The sequence below is a fragment of the Festucalex cinctus genome, chromosome 16 (genome assembly GCF_051991245.1).
Source record: "Festucalex cinctus isolate MCC-2025b chromosome 16, RoL_Fcin_1.0, whole genome shotgun sequence".
Classification (NCBI taxonomy): Eukaryota; Metazoa; Chordata; class Actinopteri; order Syngnathiformes; family Syngnathidae; genus Festucalex; species Festucalex cinctus.
The window spans coordinates 17,622,327-17,644,170 of NC_135426.1; the positions used below are offsets into that span (position 1 = coordinate 17,622,327).

Sequence of the window (21,844 nt, forward strand, 5' to 3'; positions counted from 1 at the left end):
TTCGAAACTGAAACTGGCGACGGGTCTGTTGGCAGGCGAGACTTTTACCCGTGTCTCGCTCTATCAACTGTAATTTATATGTTTGTCCAGCAGATGTCACTGTTGCATTAGAAACAGCTGAACGGGAGCGAAGCGTTTATTTTCATCTGCTTTGCTTCCTTCCTTGTGTTTCGTGAGGGCCAATAAAACAGGCAGGTGCTGCTTCTGCTGCCTCCTGTTGGGAATGCGAGCCACATGTGAGTAGAACCTTCTGAAGTAACATTTATGGCTTTTACTGGCAGCTGAGTGAGGTTCCAGGACACGACAAAGCCGCTGAAAGTCCATTTATGCAAATGCCATATTTACATGCTCAAAGTGCAACAATAACAACACGATTGCAGCAATTAGTTGGCAAACATTTTTATTCTGGACACAAGGTTCTTACAAAACACAGAAAACGTTCTCTAATTGAAACTGCACAACCATTAAAAACATTGTAATGTTTGGTTTCTGCTACAAATGCATTCGGTGATTTTTATATTTTTGTATTTTCAGTTGGCTAACAGCCTGCTACATGGTAACAATGTTGGTAACTATGAGTTCTCTGTTTAAAGAAAGGGTGCTGGAAGGGTCCATTTCAATTTTTAGGAAGTACTAAATGTATTGGGCTGGGGAAGGTTTAAAGGAATTAGAGCCACACCGAATAGAAAAAAAAAAACATGACAATACTGTAACATGGTAATCTAGGGAGAATAAAGTCATTGTTTTAGATATGTTTTTTTTTTAAAAACAAAAAAACAAAGCAGTGTAGATAAAACATTTTAATTTTCAAAATAAAAGTAACCTTTTTTTGGCGAATGAAGTCTTTTTGAGAACAATTATTATTAAATTATTAAATAATTATTTTTAACACAAGTTAAAGGGGAAAAAAATCTTTTGAGACTCGTCAATTATTTTAATATAAAATTGATATTTTTGAAAACTTTATTTTATATTTTGAAGAAAAAAATCAGAGAGAAAAAAGTTGTATTACTAGTGTCATAATTGATATTACAGGAATAAAGTGGGTCTTTTTCAAGGAAAAAAGTAGTAACATGAGTATAAAGCCATATTTTTTCCAGATAAAAAGTCATATTTTTATGAGGAAAAGGTTGTAGTAATATGAGTAATTATTTCAAATAATGTAACAAAAATATGAATTTTAGGATTCAAAAACATGTTTTAACAAGTCAAGTTCTAAAAAAATTCTTAAGATAATTTACTTTACGTTTGCAAGATTACTATTTTCAGTGAAAAATCGCTACATTTCTCTCATCAAATAAATACTTTATTCTTGTAAGATTACAACTGATTTTGTTTTTCTTTTTGTTGTGGCCCTCATCCTCCTTTCGTAAATTTGCTACAGTCCAGTTCCTGTGCCAGGATGGCACTTTCATGTCACATCATAGCAGCACCAAACAAAAAAAGCAACCAATGAATTCATTGGCCTTCACAACGAAACCGTATAAATAAATTAACACACGATCACACGAGAAACAACATATGGAAGGAGTTTGTACCGGTGCATTTCCCGGTGTTTTGCGCGGGCACGAAAGGCGTACAAGCTTTGGCACCACGTTTTTTTTTTTTGTTTTTTTTGTAACACAGATCTTCAAAGACGACGAGGTCAATTCATCTGCACTGTTCCTCCATTACTTGTAAAAGGAGTGCTGCTTTATTCATGCAGCGCATTCAGTTCTGTTGAAGAATTGCGTTCTTTCGAAATGATCGAGCCGGCGCCGTCACCCCACGGTTCATTTCAGCTGGGTCCTGGCCCGCTTATTTAAGTTGAAAGTTGGTCCATCCTGGTGGCGAGCCCCTGCCTCTCCATGATGTTCCACAGCTTGCGCAGGTTAGAGCGCGTGATGGCATCGTCGGGCTTGAGGCGCAGCGCCCGCAGGTAGTTGGCCTCGGCCTCCACCAGCTTTCCATTCAGGTGCAGGATGGCGCCCAGGTTCATGAGAGCCGCCGGGTACTGGAGGAAGCACAGTCAGAAAGTGAGGTCATTAATTTGAGTCACACTCCGATGGTGTAAAACGTTTTTTTTTTTGAGTCCGGGGACAGTCCAAGCTATGACTCGAGGACCCTGGTTTGCAAACCACTGGTGTTGAATTACATATATTGACTGGATGTGTGGGAATGGTTTTATGTGTCCAACATTATTAACAATGATATGTTGGATAAAGTTGATGTTTTAGACTGGGTCACGGTCAACAAGAAGACAAAGATAACCGATAAACTATTTATCCCAAGACAAGAAAAGTCCAGTACGAGGGCGTATTAGGGCCACGTATAATTTATTGTTTTTCTAGAGGAGGGATAATAATCAGAGAAAAAAACTCAAGTACATATAGTGTAAATATAGTCTAAGGCAGGGCTGTCCAAACTTTTCCCTTTGAGGGCCGGATACAGAATAAGCGAAGGATGCCAGGGCCACTTTGACATTGTCTGACTTTTTTAAACACGTTAAAACTAATGTAGCCCAGTATATATTGATTTAAAGTGTTCAGAAATAGTTGATAAATAAATAATGGAAAATAATTGTTGTTAGAAAATAAGTATGTGAGTTCCTCATTTGTTTCGTTTATGTATATTTCCTACTGTAATAGTTATTTTTCGGCGATAAATACAACTTAACCTTATGTAAACTGTCACTCATCTTTATTCTCTATTGTCATTGGGTAAATGTCAAGTTCAACCAATGTCAGTATGTTGAGATCGAAGGGGCGGGTCTTATTACAACTGACGCTAGGTTGTTGCAGTGGACGTGAGATGAGAATGCTTGAGCACCTGCCGGAGTGAAGCTGTTTCACACTACATCGGGACAAACTACTCGTTTTTACTGGATGTTTGTACATACTGGGATGCCTAAGAGGTAATTACATCTGTCTGGTTATGTTTAAAAGACCAATGCAGTCCGTTTGGTTTGAATTAGCATTTGTTGCTAATCGCGAGTAGCAATTAGCCTTACCAGTATAGTGATATTCGTTAGCTGTAGCCGCTAATGATACTGTGAGTTGAGTGGCAATTTCCTGCTAGTTCAACACGAAATAGTATATGGACTTGTAGCTCAGTAATGTCCTGTTAATTCAGGAGCAGTCGTGGTCAGTGGTGAGCAGTATGGAAAGCACTCTGCTGGACGTCTGGAGAGCCCGTGTTCTGCTACTGGCTTGAACTGAGAGCTGGGAACTTCTTCGCACCGTGCCTCGCATATCTCCGTTTGTGCTACCGAGTGAAGCGCAATTCCTTCATCTCTGCCCCTTTCTTTATCCCTGACATTCTTCCCTTGCCTATTCTTCTGCTTTTTCTTCCCCCTCCGTGGACCGCACCATCTCCATCTCTCACCAGAACTGTGAGTACGAAATCTAAACTATTTGTGCACGAAGAACCGACCAGGCCTGCAATGTTTCTTTGGGGTTGGTTTGTTTTTATGCCGGCTTAGATTGTAAAATAGGTTTTGTTTTGGTACAGTTAAGGAAGTAAGGAAGCTGAAGTCTTCTGAGAAGGGTTTTTCTCTTTTTTCATAAAAGTGGGACAATTTATTAAGAGCTGTTTCTATGCCATTAGATAAGGTAATTTGTATTTTTCTTCTTCTTTCTCTCGCAAATTTTCACAACTAAACATCTTTGATGTTTGATATTTGGGTGTCTTGTCTAGTGATAGACCGATATGGTTTTTTCAAGGCCGATACCGATACAGATTATTTGTAGTCAAGTTGGCCGATAACCGATATTTCAAGCCGATATTCATTTGCAGTAAAATGAGGAGGGGGGGGAATTCTTTCAAACTATATGTAATTTCTCACTGAGTAACAAATTCATGTGAATGTAGCTCATTTGGGGTTTTTGTTAGGGTTCGTAAAAACGTTTCAAAAAGATTTTTGCGGTGAAAAATTGTGTGAATATGTTCCAAATGTGTTTACGACAAATAAAAACTGACTGCGAACATCTTACAAATCCTGATGAAAACCCCAAATTCGCTCCGTTCGCAAGTATCCCCTGCTCAGTGAGCTTTATCGGCCTTCAGATTCAAAACATGGCCGATGCCGATATTTGTCAAAATGCCAAATATCGGCGCTGATAATCGGCCCCGGCCGATTATCGGTCTATCCCTAGTCTTGTCTATTTACTCTAACAAATAGTTGTCTCAATCTGGTAATTGATACAAAATTACTTTAAAACTCAACCTAAAAATAATTAAACGAATCTGGGGCCCTTCTCTATATTACATGGGGATTAAATGGGCTACACTAATAAGTCAGTTAATTATGTACTATAGTTATTTTATCAGGGTTTTTAGTTATTTTTAAACAAGACAAACGGGTTGGGATTTTTCATGATTTTGGGGTGGCCCACATACCAGTATCCCACTACAATAGATCCGCCCCAGCCCTGAGTCAATCTCTACATTCAGAATCAAAGAGTAATTGGTAATAAAATGCCAATTTTTAAAGCAGCGTGTACTTGAGGATCTTAGTTAATCATTAATGTGATATGTTCACAAATCAGAAGTTGACACAGACAGTGGAACACGGAGGAAAGCATTCTTGTTTCTAAAACTGAAATATGACTTCATTAATTAAATTACAAATATTACTATTTTAGTTTTTAATAGTTTTTTGTTTTTTTTTGCATATCTAGAAAAGCAGGCTGTTTAAAAAGTTATTTATTGTATATGGTGAGGACTGCTAGAAGATGGGCGGCGGGCCGCAAATGGCCCCCGGGGTATAGTTTGGACACCTCTGGTCTAAGGTGAGGATTCATTGTGGTTAATGGAAAATTGTTTATAAAATAAAAAGGAAGGATGGAGACGGATTCATTCTTAATTTAAACTTTTATTCATCATTCATGGTAGCTAGAATGACAACACATCCTGATCCTCTAACAGCTGACTAGCACTAACCAATCAGAAGCTAGCATACTTTAGGTAAATGCAAGTCAATGACGGAGAGCAGCAGATTTGACACAAACTTGGCTATTTGTACAAAAAAAAAAAATATATGAATGTGTAAATAACAATTCCGAAAACATAAATGTACAACTAAATACACATTTTAACAAATTAACTCATGTTGTACCCAACGCTTCAAAGTGCAAATGCTTAACATCATATGGTTAATCTCTGCTAAAGCAATTAATTACTCTTTATTTGAAAACCCGACCGAAAAGTCAAACATCTGAGTACACTGCGTGTATTTCTCTCAAGTTTTTTTCTCGCAAATCTGCCACTTTATAAAGTCGCAAATTTACAAGCTTTTTTCTTGCAAATTTGCCACTTTGTAAAATGGAAAATTTGCGTGTTTTTCCTCACAATATTAAAAAATATTACATCGTTGGAGTCCAGAGACTACAAATATACAGTTCATTATTTTAGCTTTCCAATAGAGGTGGCAGTTTATTCTCCTAATCTTTCATGACTTTCGAGTGGACCGGCACCAGAAAGAAAAATGATGCTAGGAAAGCGGCTTCTCCATCTTGTCTAAAAAACAAACAAATGAAAAAAAAACAAACAAACATGGATTCCTTCCTACAAACTAAAAATGACCTCCCAGACAAAAGCACATACTTTTTCTTTTTTCTTCTTCTTAAACTCATTCACTCCCAGCCATTTTCACAGAAGCAATCCTGTTCGCTCCCAGCTGTTTTACTGGATTTTGACTGATTTTGCATGGCTCACAGAATATTGTGTTCAATTGCTATAAAAACATGGAACCTATCAAAAGAAAGATTAAAGTCTCTTCTTTCATCAGGAAAAAAAAGTATGTTTCTATCTGTTTCCGTTTTGCAGCAATTAGCATTAGAAGAGAGCTAAGTTTCATCAGTTTTCACAAATCTATTTAAAATTGCAAGTAATTTAGCTTTTTTTTTTCTAGATGGTTGATCTCCTTTGCTCTGCTGCCACCTGCTGGCCATTTGTGTAATAACTACCATTTCTGCAACCATTCTTTGTAGTTGAGAGGCTGCATCAAAGCCTTCTGTATGCTCTAGCATAAAAAACAAACACACAAACAATAAACGTATAAATACGTCTTTGGGACACTTACAACTTAAAAACAAACAACATATTTACACGTCATTGGAAGCAAATTAGTTAACGTGACTGATTCATTCATACTGGCCAGTGGCAGGATGGAATAGCGCTGCCACATTTTCTGGATGGACTGCTGTTGTAAAGTTGGTACTTACGTGTGGTCGGAGGCCGGCCGCACGTTGGTATTGCTTCTCTGCCGCCTCGTTTAGACTGGCTTGCCTGAAAAGATCGCAAAGCGTCAATACAACATTATAAAGTTAAACAACCTCAACTGGATTATTTTCACAGCTAACCTGAGCATGTGGGCCGCGCTGAAAACCACGTCGAACTCTGTGCCTTCCAACTCGGCGGCCCTCTCCGCCATCTCTGCCGCCTCGACGGGTCGTGACTGCTCCAGCAGGAACTGACCTGCACAGGGATTCATGGGAACGTTCAATCATTGCGAGATGGATGGAAAAAGACGAGCGTCACGGGAAATTAACAGGAAGATGGCGATTGACCAGCATAGATGTTTCACAGATATTTTGCGCCTTTTCCTGACCAGCCACCTGGCATGCTAGTCACAACTTCCTGTCCCAGAGTCTCAAGATGATGAAATGTTACGCGTTCGACACTCCTTGAGGCACGTTCAGCCTGCTCTGCGAACAATGGCAGGAAGCACTTGCTTGTCCTGAGCATCTTCCTATTAAAATGCCCGACAGATATGAGGCGCACGTTCAGAGCTCACCCCGTGAACCCCGGACACGCTCAAGCAGCCAGATGTGAGATAACGCGCCAAATAAATATCACGTATTACAAGAATCCGAAAGATAACGCGGAGGGGAAGCGGCGCGGTCCAAAGACAGCAGTGCTCCACCTTACCAGGTGCCAAAGCAAGCCAAGGTCAAGGAAAGAAGGAAGATATGGTGGACACAATGGCCGGCCTACTTCCTGGAAACAGCAGGACAGGGTTCGAGTTACTTGGGAGCCAAAAAAGTCTCCACTAAGCTCACGCAAGCCCAATAAAGTGAGTATATCAGTCACCCATGCAACCCCACCTGTCGACAACTTGAAAAGCGGACACCCTTTGTAACCAACCCACCAACACTTTGACAACTTCACCAAGCAAGAAATCCTACGCCCACGTCTATGATACCCGAACAACAGATCACTGCCTACCCCCACAAACAACTTCACAGTTGTCCTCCAATTTCTACATCCTGCCATTATTTGTTGAGCCCCCATAATAACAAGTGTTATCAGCTTACACATGGAGTCCACCCTAGTTTAGAGCTTCAGCTGGTTGTGGTCTGGACACGAGACTGACGCCGCAACGCTTGAACGGCAGATGAAAGCGTCTAAAGAGCCCCGTGTAATCGGCCAAAGACTCAAAGACTGACCATGGATGTAAAGCTCAGATGAAAACGGCACCACACTTTGGACTTTTAAGTTCTATTGGAGTATTTTGGACTTACCATAGTGCATGTAGCAGTTTCCTTTCATGGGGTCCAGCTCAATGGCTCTCAAGTAGTATTTTTCTGCTTCTGTCTTTTGTCCCTGTAAGAAAATGTAGGGAAAACGTGAGTTTACGACCTGGTTTTCATGAGCTTCCTTTCATTAAAATTCTTGACATGTATGTAGAACACTTTGGAGTGAACCATAGTACAAGACTTGAGTTTGACCTTCCTCCCCTGCGTTGGACTCCTTTAGGAGAACAAAACAAAAAAAGATATCAGATGGGATGATATAATAAGGAAGCCCCATAATTGCATTATAAGTCTGTCCACTGGTCCATTGTCCAGGGTCCGGCTGATGTCCGGTTCCTGTCGAGGTGCAGGGCCTTAGGGAGTTCAGTCCAACACCGCACCTCCAATATTCGAGGTGTGTTGAGAAAATGTCGGCTAACTTCTTGGCCCTGTGTCTTCAGTCAAGGAAGGAAAGAGGTCAAATATCCCTCAAGGGTTTATGGAGGGCAACTCCCACCGTCAAACTGGACTCAGCTGTGAACACATCTGTTGTCACATCAGTGTCAGTGAGGTTTTTTTTCCCCTCTGGTGGAAGGACAGGATGTTTTTTCTGCAGCTGCTGCAGCGCAAGGAAACATTTGGGCATCAGTGTGTGTGACCTGTTACTTGATATGTGTTTCTAAAATGAATACGCTGGAAACGGACTAGTCTACGTCCTCACACTTGTGACCTGCAGACACCGCCACACAGTGACTTTTTAAGACTGAGCAGTAGACCTAGACGACTTTCATCTAAAAGACTGCAATGGGCGTCGTGTACGTACTATGATGGACAGCAGTTTTCCATAAGTGAGGTGTGCCGGTATATGGTCCGGCTTGACCCTGAGGGACTCCTTGTACCAGTGACCTGCCTCCTCCAGCTTGTTCAGCCTCATGTAGGCCTCTCCTGGAGAAACAGGAAACAGGACAGAGGTCAAGGTTTAATTGACCTTACCATAAACCATGCCACCCTAGTTGTCTAGGGAGAAAATAACTAGCAAGTTACTCAAGGAGAAACTATGTACAGTATCTTATATCATCCATAATGCTGGGAAACAATCATAAAGACACATGTGGTTGGCCCTTTCAGTGACATGACATCAGCACACGCCCCCACCCCCACCTGACTAAACAGTCTCCTTTTATCCTCAATGAGAGCTCAAGCAGACCATCTCAACTCTAAGCTTCTATTAATGTCATTAGTGTTAGAATAACAAGGCGTTGGATGTGATTTATTCCCTGGATTATCTTCAATCCTCTTCAGTAGAAGTGCACATTTAGGATCTGCGCTGCTCCGCTGTTTACTTTGGCAACGCTTTAACATTTGTTGAATTCACTTTAAAGCCCCTCTCATGTGGATCATCTAACAAGAAGTTTCATCAACACATCTCCAGCCAAAATCAGCACGTTGTTTGCATTGAATGCCATCATGGGAGCATTTTATAAAGTAGGTGTCACCAGATTTATGATCCCAGAGATTCATGTTTTAGTGTCATGCAAAACAAAATTGTCGTACCCATCATGTTAAAAAGGCTGTGCGGTGCAAACTGTCTGGGCATTCTCTGCACTGCCTGCTTGTAAATGGAGAGGGCCTCCTGTAGGATGCCGGAGAAAAAAACCCCCAAAAAAACACAAACATGTTTTAAGTCAACATGAAATAGGCCTTGGAACTGGAAAGTGATAACCGTGAAGCATTTTCGTGTACCTCCTGTTGGCCCTGCTCGTGCAGCAGTTTTCCCAGGTTATACAGGCAACTGGTGACTGAGCTCTTGTGGGTGTGGGGATCCTTCAGATTCTCATCAGGAATGTTGGCGCACGTCACAAAGGTCCGCTTAGCCTCTTCCAGGCTGCCCTGGTTCATCAGGATGATTCCTGTGTTCAGGTAGGCAGCTGCAGCACACAAATGAGAAGGATGAGGCGACGCTGTTAAATGTTTTGATTCAACAGTTGATTAATCTGCTGGATAGTCTTTAATTAGCTCTTTATGGATTTTGAGATTAAGATGAAATAGCCTGATATCCGAAATGTGGCACGTTTGACGCCTCGGAAATGAAACATGACCCTTTGTCTGGATCTGGTTTTTCTCTGCAGAATGTCAGAAGAGAACAACCCATGCAGTCATTGTCTATACCCTACCCAAGGTTTCCTTACATGCTAGCGTTGGCCGACTCCCAATCGCCAGTTTGTAGTAATGAAGCGCCTCTGAAAATCTCTCGTTTTCCTGCAGCAGCAAACCCCTGGAAGACATCAAGAGTGGCAAATGTACACACCTTTGAGAGTGACAGAATACTTTGGTAACTAACTCTGGAAGTTATTTTGTGTCATTTCCAAAAACGTAATGAGGTCAAGTCGCAGAGGAAGCTACAAACAGCCACCTACGCTATGTTCTCATTGCCCTTGTTGCTTCTTTACCATCTATTTTTGTTTCCTGTCAGTCCTTTGTGTTCACCTCGCCTTCTGCCTCCCTCGGTATGTGACAAATGCGATTAGCACAACTCCCATCAAGGTGGCGGGAGTGAGAGAGTGGGCGACGTCTTTAACACTCACAGGTTATACAGCATGTCAGCCATGTTCCCCCTGTTCTGCAGAGCATTTCGGTATGCTTTCTCCGCCTCCGCCATTTTACCCTGGCTTTTCAGAACGTTTCCTAAGTTGCCCCACGCTGCAGGAGACATTGACACACACTTGTCAGTAATCAACAAAAATGAAACAAAAATAATTTCATCAACACATTTTTCACCACATGAAAACTAGACTAAAACCCTCATTAATAAACAATAACTGGGACTAAATCAGTATGCATTTTAGTCGACTAATAAAGAGACGAGACAAAAATGTCCTTCACTTAATAAAAACTGGAGTAAAATCTATGGACATTTTAGTTCATGAACAAAAACGAGACGAAAATTAATGATTTTGCAAAATCTTGTCTCTGCTAATCTGTCACGTCTGTGACACAGTCATCATGTCATGTGACATACAGCACAAACATGGGACAGACAGCAGGTGGATTCATGGTGAAAGGTTTAAAAAAAAAAAAAAGAAAAAAAAAAGTAAACATTAATCCAACAATAATGTTAATGCAACTGCTAGCTAATGCTGGCTAACTTACTAGCTTATAGCATGTAGCCACTGTAATTGTGTGTGAAGTTGTTTGTCATCAAAACGATGAGTAAATTTTATGTGAAATAGTTTTAGATCAGAAAAGGTTCAATATAATCTACTGACAAAAAAAAAATATATAGGGGTAAATAGTTGTTGGGACTAAAACGTTGACAGTTTTTGTTGACTAAAACTAAACGAATAAAATTACGTTTTCTTGGACTAAAATAAAGACTAAAATGCTAGCTTTATAGTCGACTAAAAATGGATTAAGTAAAAATGAGATGACGTTGACTAACTGATAAAAACTCACAAGCATGACTAAACCTGAAACTAAATTTAAAAATGGCAGAAAAACTTAACACTAATACAGGGGTAAAATGATTGTCCTGACTAAAACTAGACTATAACATTGACCGTTTTTGTTGACTAAAACGAGATGAATACAAATTTTTCTTGGACTAAAATAAAGAATAAATGCTAGATTTATAGTCTAAAAATTGACTAAATAAAAACAGTATTAAATTGACTAATGATAATAAAAAAAACTAACAAGTGTGATTGAAACTGGACTAAAACTGAGACTAACTTTCAAAATGGCGGATCAAATTAACACTACTTGTCAGGCAGGAAGAAGTCTTGTCTAGAGGAAGCCAAATTAAGACCCAAAAACCAAAGTGAGAGAATCCACAGTGGAGGAAGTTAAGGTCTTGCCCATCTTACCTTTTGCAGGGTTCACACGAATGCCTGACTTGTACAGATTCTCCTCGTTGCTCCAGTCCCGGTTTCTTTGAATTGTTCTCAGTCCGTTTAGCAGCACCAGCCCCAAACACAAACTCAAAAGCAAGGCCTTGCAGCCTCTTCTTCTCAGTCTGACGTACAAGCTTCTTGCGCCAGTGGCTACCAGTAAGCAAAAGCCTATGCTGGGAATGTAGAGTACTCTCTCCGCAATGACAAAACCCACATAAAAGAAGAGGTTGGAGGCTGGGATGAAAGGTAATGCTAGTAAGGCCAATGACAATATCACAAGTTTTTCTGTGGGTGGTAGGGACATCCAAGGAGAGTCGGCGTGAAGTCCGGCTGACCCATTCAGGGTGATCCCCAAATCTGTGTTGTGGTTCGTGTCAGCGGCATGGTAGCCATTCCCATTGGCGAGCGATTTCCCGTTTGTTAATTTGGAGGTTGGGCCGTGAAAGCCAAACCAAGTCAGGACAATGACTCCCCCGTAAAAGGCAAGCGTGTGAAGATTCCGCCAGTCCGCCAAGGACCTCACCAAGGGCACCGCGTCCATGGACCAGTCAAAACTCAGCTTGTCAGGGAAGAGCAGCAACCAGGCGTTGGCGGCGGGCAGGTGGAGAAAGGTCAGCGTCCGGGTGAGGAGATGCGGCGAGTCGGCTGCCGGGTTGTCTGAGTTGGAGAAGTTGGGAGGTTTGTTACCCATCCAGTAGATGCGACCTGACAGCAGAACGATGCCCCAGGTAGCCAGAACAGCGAGACTCGGCAAAAGTTTCTGGGTCTTCTTCTGAAACAAAGCGAAAATAACACCAGGGTCCTATGAGTTGTATGGAGTTTAATCAGAAAGACGATGATCTGAATTTGGCATTGGCTCTGAAGAAAGATGAATTATAGGACCATTGTAATAAATTGTGATGGGACTTTAATTAAAAAGTTAAAAACCCTCAAAATAAATCCTCGGAATTATCACCGCCCCACCCCAAATTGGTTTTGACAGGTTCATACTAAAGAATGAATGTCTATTACCATTCCATATGTTGCTATAGTCTTGACTTAAGTGGGCTTTCCCGGTTGGTTATCAGGGTTGCCTCGAGTGTGACCGCTAATCAGCTTAGAACTCATTGTGTTGGTATGCAGATACTGTTTACATCTCATAAGAGCCTTTAATTCTGCAGCCATGAGGTCGACTGTCACGCAACACTTTAAACCTTGATCTTTTAATTGCTCTCCATTTATGAGTTTTTCACCGAGTTTTAATGTCCTTTACATGTGACAATGTTGGATGTCTTGGAGGTGAAGGTGAAGCAGAGTTTCCTTAGTCGACTTAATGTGACGTAGCGTGAGTGATGACCACTGAAACGCTCTTCACTGCCTCATATGTGAGCCCATTTGTTATCTTCCAGCTCGTCCTTGGCATGAACTGCATTTGAACCCGTCTCAGGGCCGGACGACTTCACACAAACGTACAATAAAGCATTCTAATGTGCGGGACAGAACATTCGCTGTGGTCTGTGTTCCATCAACAATTTGCATGATGAAAACTAACGCCCTCAATGGTGTCATGAATGGGCTAAACATCTCCTTGTGTGTTCGCTTGAAAGGGGACCATGATGGAAAACTTGTTGTCCACAACAAAAGCGCACGTTAGGATTATCGTAAGAGGGTTAGCCCAGCCTTGCAGGACCTACTGGCTCCAGCTCGGCTGTTGATTCCACCAGATGAGAAGTGGAAAAAACATGAGGGTCAACAGGGGCAGGCAACCCCCCAAAGGCCTCTTGATGGAGGTTTTGGAGTACTTTGACAGGTTGTTCCAGCAATGGTGGCATTAAAACAGAGAAGCTTTATTTTAGCGTTAACTGCTTCGCGTGTCCCCCAAATAGTTCCTTAATTGCCACTTTGATGCATCAGCTGCTTTCAAGCGTGAGCATGAATCTTCACGCTAATCAGTTTTTAAGTACTTCCAGTGAATCAAATGAACAGTCCGCAGGTGCAAGATACTTATTCAAGCAGTGTGATTCTCGCCAAGATCGCAAAACACTGACATATTTATCCGTTTTCTCGCAAATATTTTTTGCCATTGTTATCGATAATTCCCTTTTATAGCTTTTGAGCTTCTTGGTGATTTACAAAAGCAAAACTGAGCAAGAAAAAAAAAAAGATTAAATGCTAAATGTAATGGACTCTTCTCATTGTGCAACATACCCAGGCCTGACAAACAAATGAGTAAGACCAGTGATTTACATTATGCCAAATTATTAGGTACTCCAGGTTATTAGTACAATAACAAAAATGCCCTCGATCCAACTCGGAATGAGGATTAATACTCATTTTTGTTCTCAATCTCCTCGAGGGTGTTGATTTTTTTTTTTTTTCCTACTTGTTTCATTTTAAAACCACACTGACAATTAATTAGGAGCATCAATGACGCAGTAACGTTCCATAACACCACAGACTGCTGCCTCCATTAAAATCGACTGCTACTAAAATAAACACACAATTTGGCTGTGTGTCATCCCCGGAGGTGGTTAACCACAATAGATGATGCAGATAATTATTATCCTTTACGTCAGACCAGGAAACAACTGTTTGGAATTTACTTGATTAAGGTTCGGTTTTATTTGGAAGATTTTAAGAGCCGAGAACTGCTTCACATCTCCCATGTTGGCCCCTAAAATTTCATTTTAATAGAGAAAGACTGTAAGATGACTGTTCTTGTTAGTGGAGTTCAATGGCATCAAAACTCACAACTTTCTTGTATTTCCATTCATGGTTTGATACTGTAACCTTTTTTTGCTGTTGGTAAGCTACGTAAAGTTTTGAACTAGACACATAAATACCGTTTCACCAGCTGAACTGAACTTGTTGGGAACATTGTGTAAAGCGTCCAAACTCTACTCCACGTCTACTTTTTTTTTACTCCCTCGTCAATCCTTCCCTAATTCTCCCCCATCGCCTTCTTCATCTTATGAATCCATGTGTTGATGTAGCGCCGTGCCGAGAGTATCAAACGCGCCCGGAGTAGCGGCGGGGGAACACGGCTGACTTCATAACGCGCAAAAGCTGCTGCAGAGAATCGACTCAAGACGGCAGGGGGTGCGGACGGAAAAAAATCCTACAGACTTCTTTGATTAAAGTCCAGTTTAAAAAGTGCTGGTGACTCCTTCCAACTGCCTGAGCCATATGTGGCATTTGAACCGTGTCCCGTCAAAATCAACAATACTTCATAGCTCTAAAATATAGATGAAGCTAAGCTAGCTGAGGATTTCAAGAGTGTTGGACCTTGATGTTGCGCATCATTTAACTCACATGGATTGTTTTTGAGCTACTGCTGTTGTACCGTTGAGATATGTCCCAAAATATTACACAGAAAGCAAATTTAGACACAGGAAAATATTAAATGAGGTGGTGATGGAAGCACAGTTTTTTTCCTTCCTTCTCTGTAGATGCAGTGCAAACACCACACCCTCCTTTGTCTCCATCTCCCACTCTCCACTCTCTGCCCATCCTACCTTTCCCCATTTGAAATCTCATCTCAGTCTGATTAGAGAGTAAATGGAATGAGGGATGGACTGCCGGCCAGAGCACATCTGTCGGTTGATTAGCATTTTCTCGCCTCTGCAGTGAGATCTTTAGAATCGACGTTACAAAGGAGACACCGCCGCTGTTTTTGCCTTAAAACTAAAGACTCGAGCTCAAGTGAAACAAAAATGGTCCATTCCCAAGACCGGGAACAGATAAAGCGAGGGAAATGAGAGCATAGTTTCCCTCGCCTGCATCCTTCATCTCTTTGTGTTCCCAAGCGTCTCTTTTTGAGACGTCTGGCTCATTATCGAGGAAACAATTGCCCCCACGGCCAAGCCCGCCGAGTAACAAGCTCCCTGCCAAGATAACCGCGACTCGGCATGTGCGGGAGGGTACCATGATAAATGAGCCAGATGTGGTGGCAGGAGGGGCAGCGGTTGGCACCAGGAACCCCCACTCCTTCCCGCCTGGCAGCCGGTGACGTTCCTGCACTGAAAGATTTGTCACGACAGCCTCGAACAATCACTGAGAGTGATGAAATCTTCCAGACAGCACTGTAAGCGCTCGGACAATGGAGGAGAAAATGGAAGGCTTCCAGGTTTTATTTCCCAGAGTATTCCACTGTTTTCCTCTTTGGCGCAATGCAACATTCGACCCTCCTGTGGCTTAGCTTCCCGCTTCGTTTCACCTCAGTTTTTAATAGATTTTGGAAAACATGTGGTCAACCATCAAATAAAAGATCAAGGTTATCAGTCAGATCGATTATAGATGAATGTATAGTAGTCATTTTTTGACTCAGAAAGCTGTCTGTCCTTGCTCGACGAAGCCAAGGAGAGTTTTTATGACATCTGTATATAGCACTTTACAAGTGCTGTCGTGTTGGCAAGGGAGCAGCTTCTCTAATCAAACACCAGTAATCAAGGTTACAACTGCAATATTTAGTCTGCACATACTTGCTTACATACAAATCAGTATGTTTTTCCTGGAAATGCATTCATGTGCTAAAGATCTTAAAGAGATACTTGACTCATTGAGCCATTTTCAGCAGTAAAAAGTTCATTTGCCCAAAATGAATTTGATAACTTCATTATTTTTCATGTACAATTCATACTTTTAAAAACTAATCTTCCTACTTGCTGTCGACTGAAGATGACATCACCTGTGCTGGGTGGGGAAGGTAACAACCAATCATGGCTCAGTTTGCTGACCAAACTCAGAAAACAGATGAGCTGTGATTGGTCGTTACCTACTTCATCACGACAGATGATGTCTTCATCAATCGACAGCAAGTTTAAAAATTAGTTTTTAACTCATTCACTGCCTTTGACAAGTATACTTGTCAATTGTATTTTTTAGAGCGGTACTAAATGGGGGCGAATCTGAGCATGCTCCACTGTAAATATCAAACTTGGAAACAACTTTACTGATGCCCAACCACCGGTAGATGACATAATTGCTCCATTTTATAGGAAATAAACACAGTTTCAGAGTCCATGGGAGAAATGGCTGTATTTTGGCAAACCTACATTTTTCTGCTGTCAATTATAAAAGAACGGGACGGGACAAAAAGTAGGGAGTCTATTCTGTTATTTGGTAGATTCGGTTTATATATAATTATTGAATGTAATATCACGCGAGTATTGGAAATGTAAAAATTTTCTATAATGACTGGCAGTGAATGAGTTGGTATTAATTGTAAAAATTGTTTAAAAAAAACTGTATTTAACACTTTGTTTTGTGGTGTGTGTGCTGTATTGTGTTCTGAATTTGATTTTTATTTATTTATTTAGTCATTCATTCATTCATTCACTCACCTACTTCTTGTTATTAATTCATTGATGTAAATTGTATTTACTTGTATACTCACTTATGTTTGTTTTGTTCTTATTTTACTTATTCTTTAACTGCATGCCCGATTTCTGTTCCATGTACAGCAATTATACAGCAATGTTAGTTTTAAATTGCTTTATAAATAAAGTTGAGTACATAAAAAATAATAATACTATCAAATTCATACTAGACAAAATATGAACTTTTTACTGCTGAAAATGGCTCAATGAGTCAACGCTTTAATCTTGATTACGCTTCTATTTGGGCCTCGTTGTTTACTGCTTCAGTGGGAAGGCGGCTGCAATGTTTTGCATGGAAGTGGAGAATGACTCTCGTTTGCTGCTTAGTTCTTGATGAATGAGCACAACTTCAATTTCCATGTGCCACTTGCACGGACCAACAGTTTTCCTAATTGCTCCCACCTAATGAAATGCAAACGGGTGTGCGACAACTGACATTCCTGCACAAACAAGCCACAATCTAAGAACACAACCATTAACTTGAACGCCGGATTCCCCACTTTTACCTTTCCGAGCGGGAGCAGGAGCGCCTGGCGGAACGTGAGTCGATGGAAGACGAAGAGGTCGTAGACGGCTGACACCGCTAGCACCGTCACCCCCTGCTCCTTCCAAAGCATGCTAGCCGCCGCGCACCACAAGCTGCCCATCATCCACGTCCAGCAGCGCGCCACCGAGCCACCACAGCATCGCGAAGCTCGAAGCCTGCAGTGTCTCGCGTAGCAGAGAAGCGAGAGCAAGAAAAACAAAGCTGCGCCCACGTCCGCCCTCCCAACCACGCCGGCCACCGCCTCCGTGTGCACCGGGTGAGAGGCGAAGAGGAGGCCGGCCAACAGAGTCCACAGACCTCCGCCTAACAACGGGCGAGTGAAGGCGGTGAAGGCGGCCGTCACCAGCCCGTGCAGCGCTACGTTGAGCAGGTGGTAGCCAAAGGGCCGCAGGCCGTGCAGGACGTAGTTGAGGCGGAAGGTGAGGGTGCAGAGCGGGCGGAAGGACTTGTGGCTGCCGCTGTGGGTGAGCAGGGTGCCCCAGAAGTCGTCATACAGGATGTTGGTCCACGGGGTCGCTGGGAGAAGATCCTGGTTGGTCTTGATGGCTCGGCTGGAGTAAGACAGGGAAATGCAGGCACTATTACTTCTAGTATAGTATGATGGATGAATGGCTGGATGGATAATATACTCATTTAGCTACCTTAGCATGTGCCCCATGTTTATGTTGGATACCACACACATATTGGAGTAGAGAAAGTGGCTGGCTTCAAATAAATGAGACTAAAGTTACCTAGTCAATGCTTTTCCATATTGCTGATGAGCTACTTTAATCGATTATTTACATTCTACACGTTTGGGGGGGGACATTGATTCTCCTCAATAGCGGGAACACAGCGCACAACGCAGCGGGGATGTGAAAAAGCATCAGCAAACATTGTTATGCAAAGAAATATTTTGTTCAATCAGATCAAGCTCACAATTCTAACAATTGAAAAGGATGTACCGGAGACAAACGTTGCCGAGCGGACGCATACAATAAGGAAGATAGTGTTTGGCTTTTCAGGTTTTCTAAATATTGTATTTTTTACACAGCGCAAGGCAGTAGGGATGTCACGATAAGGGCAATATCGTGATATCAAAACTGCCACAATATCGTCGTCATGTTCACAATATTTAAAAGGAACGCATTTGTTAAAAAAAAGTCAGGCTGATTTCCATTTGTGCCGTTCTAGCGCCCTCCAGTGGTTAGTTTATTAGTGCAATTTAATTTTCATTAGGGATGTTTTGGCTTTCTATGTTTAAAATCTATGCTAATTGTCAGATGAAGGGGAACCTAATTTGCTTGTGAAGCGATCAATGTGTGCTTGCATTGCCAAGTTAGTGCCTCAATATTATTAGAGATTGTAGGTGGTTTATATGCATTGCTCTTATGTATGTATGTATTTTTTTTTTAGTATGAGCTCTCTTTTACAATATTGTGATCTTTTTTAAATATCGTCAACGCCCCCACAATATCGTGATAATTATCGTATCGTGACCTTCATATCGTGATATCGTATCGCAATGTTTGGATATCGTTGCATCACTACAAGGCAGTCACATAGTCATTAGAAGAACTTCATCTGAGGACGAAAGGAAACTGTTCTATTTAGAATAATTAAAATCAACATATTATTGGATATACACTCAAGTGTCAATCAGGACCTCCACCAGGGCCTAAAAAAAAAAGAAAAGAAAAAAAACACTCCCAGTTACCAACCTCCTCCTCCATTTCACATTTGTATTTGTAATGTATAATCCTAAAAATAAAATTTCCCTTTTTTTTATACTCATCAATTAGTCGCCTATTTTTGGTTAAAGAGGTGTAATGAAATCTTAGAATGCAAACAGTCTTTCCAATAAAAGGCGGCTCAAATAAATATGTGCTGCATGCATAATGGGCTTACATGCCGCCTTCCTCATGGGGGATGCTGACGATCATTAGCACACTTTCTGTCTTTGTGCATACATGCTGCACTGCATAGAGAGGCTGGGAGGGTGGTGCGGGTTCAGCCAAGGACTGCCTTTGTTTGGAGGTTGTACCTTTTTAAGCGCTTAGAGCCTAAAAAAAAAAAAAGTGTGGGAGAGCTGCCAGGAGAGTTAAAGACTATTTTAAATGTCGACTAAATTTAATTGTTTCCCTGACGAGCCTGTAAAGCTGTCTTCGCGTGAGCTACGATAGATAGAGCAAACTCCCACCGTTTTCCGACAAAGAAAGTGTGCTTGTATTGGAGGCCCGGGAGTGTTTTACCAGCCATGACAACAATAGACATCATCTTTACAGTTCTCATTGAGCTCACCATTTCGAAAAGAAGGCCCTGTTTTCAGTCATGTGAATAAATCATTTAAATATTCAAATCAGCGCCGGCCAATCGTCAAAGAGTCGCCCTCTCCATTACCGATGGCTGGAAAGAATGCTACGCGTATGCGCTTGAAAGAAAGCCACAGTAATCAGCAAGGTGTCTGTTTTTGTGTTTGTGAGCGTGATGGCTTCATTGAGAACATGAAGTGGTCTCCCGTAGTGACAGAAGAAGTGGGGGACGTAGGGGGGGTTCTCCTTTGTATTCCGCCCCCGTATTTGGGCCACGCCAGCAGGCAGGCTTACAGGAGCTGCTATTCACGATGCTGAAAGTACAGGACGGCTTTTCAGGTTTGCTTTTTTGTGTGTGGCTAGATTAAAATTGGACTTTTTTTTTTTTTTTTTTTTTTGCCGACTTGTCCGAAAAGATTGAACTTCTTTTACTATTTGCGTGTGTTTTTATTATGCAAATGAAGCTCTCAACCACCGCCTGCCCCAAAGAATGATCTCACCACCAGTCATTTGTGTTTCCATGTGCATACAGATGCACAAAGCATTGTTTTGCTCACCAAGAAATGTCACCCGTTTTCACACACACAATTGAGCAATTCTTTTTTTATTTTATTTTTTTATTTCAATTTTGGGGGCTTAGTCTTACCTGCATCACTGCTGAAAAACAAAAGCAGCAACATAATTAAAACACAGAAAAGCTGCACTCGAATCTTATTTAAATAGCTGATCCGTCTGCAGCATGAGCGCCGGCCCTAATAACCAGCAGCAGCAGCAGCATAAACAGCCATCACATAAAGTAATCACCACTGGTTGAGTTACAATTACACTTTTGTTGTGTACAGTGCATCATTGGACTCCCCGGCGGCAGATATATTAACCCGTGGTCGCCACAAAGGCTATGCTGTTTCATTGAAATATTCTTCTTGCCTCTTTTACTTTGGGAGGCTTTTGGGTTTTATTCACCCAATAGCCTCCCTTTCTTTTAATTTCCTTCAACATTTTTTTTTTCTTGTTAACCTTCATCTATCATCCTCCCCCTGTCTCTCATCTTATCTTCAGAATCTCATCCGTGACGGCAGGCTGCTTTGCTACGATAGACTCCCATGTCTGGCACTGCTCTATTAAGATTCCTTCTTAATTTTTGTGTTAGCTAATTCAATGAAAGTCCAAGAGTCAGAAGGTCTTAGTTGTGGAAAGAGTTTGAAACGAACACGTTTGGTCGAACAAGTGACAATTTGGTCCATTTTGCGTGTTCTCAAAACAAGGTGAATTCTGAGTAGAGGAGGGCGGGAGAGTGGGGTAGCAGTAGCGCTAGAGTTATGAAGAAGTTAAGTTTCTATGACTATGTTTAAATGCAGGCAATAACCCTTTTAAACCCCAATTATTGGCAATATAATATTTTGTAAAGCCCAATTTACACTGGCTGTGGAACGGACGCGGTGCGTTTTCCGTACGACGGCCGTATGGACGCCGCAAGCATATTTTCATGAAGCTGAAGAAATTACACAAGCCGGACAGGAAGTCGGGCGTCTCGCATTAAGGTAAATCCGGTACATTTCAAAATAAAAGCATTTGCAAACTCGTTTTTTGGGGAGGGAAGCTAGCTAGCTACATAGCATGACATGAGTCGGACATTTAAGACAAAAAATGAGCTCAGAATAAATAAAACATGACAAAATAACACTATTTAAACACAAAACGTACTTACCCATGCTCATATAAACATATTCGGAATACCTCCATTGAACGGCGCACTGTTTTTCGTTGTGCGCATGCTCTCTGTTGTCTCCTTCGTCTTATAACCCCTGGAAATACTCAAGCCAGTGTCAACAATCATGACGACTCAGCAAAACCGACTAGTACTTTCTTATCGTGGTAAATATACATAAATATGTCTTTTATTGAGTGTAGAAGGTTAAAAGTGTAAATAACGTTACGTAACTACGTTGTCTGCGCGTCACGATCCGAACGGGATATTCCAATCAAACACAAGTGACAATGTAAACGAGAGTTACTCTGTCCACTATGCATGTAAACGTGTTGCCTCGATTTTTCAGAAACCGGAATTCTGGCCTTAACCCGAATATTGACTGCATGTAAACGTAGTCAAATGTTTTTGGGTGATCATCAGTGGTAACGTTTGGCTAAAAGGTTAGAAAGTTACCGAGTTTTAAAACATGCAGTAAGCACTGGGGTCGAACATTAATCTGTGAATTGAGTGCTTCTCACTTATTCATAGTGGCTAATGTAGAAAAAATGGCAAACC

General features: G+C 41.5%; 2 protein-coding genes across 7 annotated transcripts in view; one reads left to right on the plus strand and one right to left on the minus strand.

Annotated features, from left to right (window-relative positions):
- Positions 1-383: 383 nt before the first annotated feature.
- LOC144003956 (protein O-mannosyl-transferase TMTC2-like) overlaps positions 384-21,844 on the minus strand; it is a 30,544-nt gene continuing 9,083 nt past the window's right edge. Inside the window, exons 2-12 of one of the 4 annotated variants that reach the window (XM_077500718.1) lie at positions 17,247-17,838; positions 11,357-12,152; positions 10,079-10,193; positions 9,683-9,768; positions 9,237-9,421; positions 9,048-9,126; positions 8,317-8,438; positions 7,503-7,584; positions 6,342-6,456; positions 6,204-6,267; positions 384-1,993 (exon numbers count right to left, since the gene is read on the minus strand). In XM_077500718.1, the coding sequence (XP_077356844.1) occupies positions 1,802-1,993; positions 6,204-6,267; positions 6,342-6,456; positions 7,503-7,584; positions 8,317-8,438; positions 9,048-9,126; positions 9,237-9,421; positions 9,683-9,768; positions 10,079-10,193; positions 11,357-12,152; positions 17,247-17,838 (2,428 nt within the window). In that variant the 3' untranslated portion in view covers positions 384-1,801. Of the gene's footprint in view, positions 1,994-2,024; positions 6,002-6,203; positions 6,268-6,341; positions 6,457-7,502; positions 8,113-8,316; positions 8,439-9,047; positions 9,127-9,236; positions 9,422-9,682; positions 9,769-10,078; positions 10,194-11,356; positions 12,156-17,246; positions 17,839-21,844 lie in introns of those variants that run through there. The other 3 variants (XM_077500717.1, XM_077500719.1, XM_077500720.1) reach the window with 3 other exon arrangements.
- LOC144003965 (thyroid transcription factor 1-associated protein 26 homolog) overlaps positions 2,743-21,844 on the plus strand; it is a 37,783-nt gene continuing 18,681 nt past the window's right edge. For all 3 annotated transcript variants that reach the window (XM_077500748.1, XM_077500746.1, XM_077500749.1), the window contains exons 1-2: positions 2,743-2,893; positions 3,112-3,370. The gene's annotated coding sequence lies outside the window, so the exon portion shown is untranslated. The remainder of the gene's footprint in view (positions 2,894-3,111; positions 3,371-21,844) is intronic.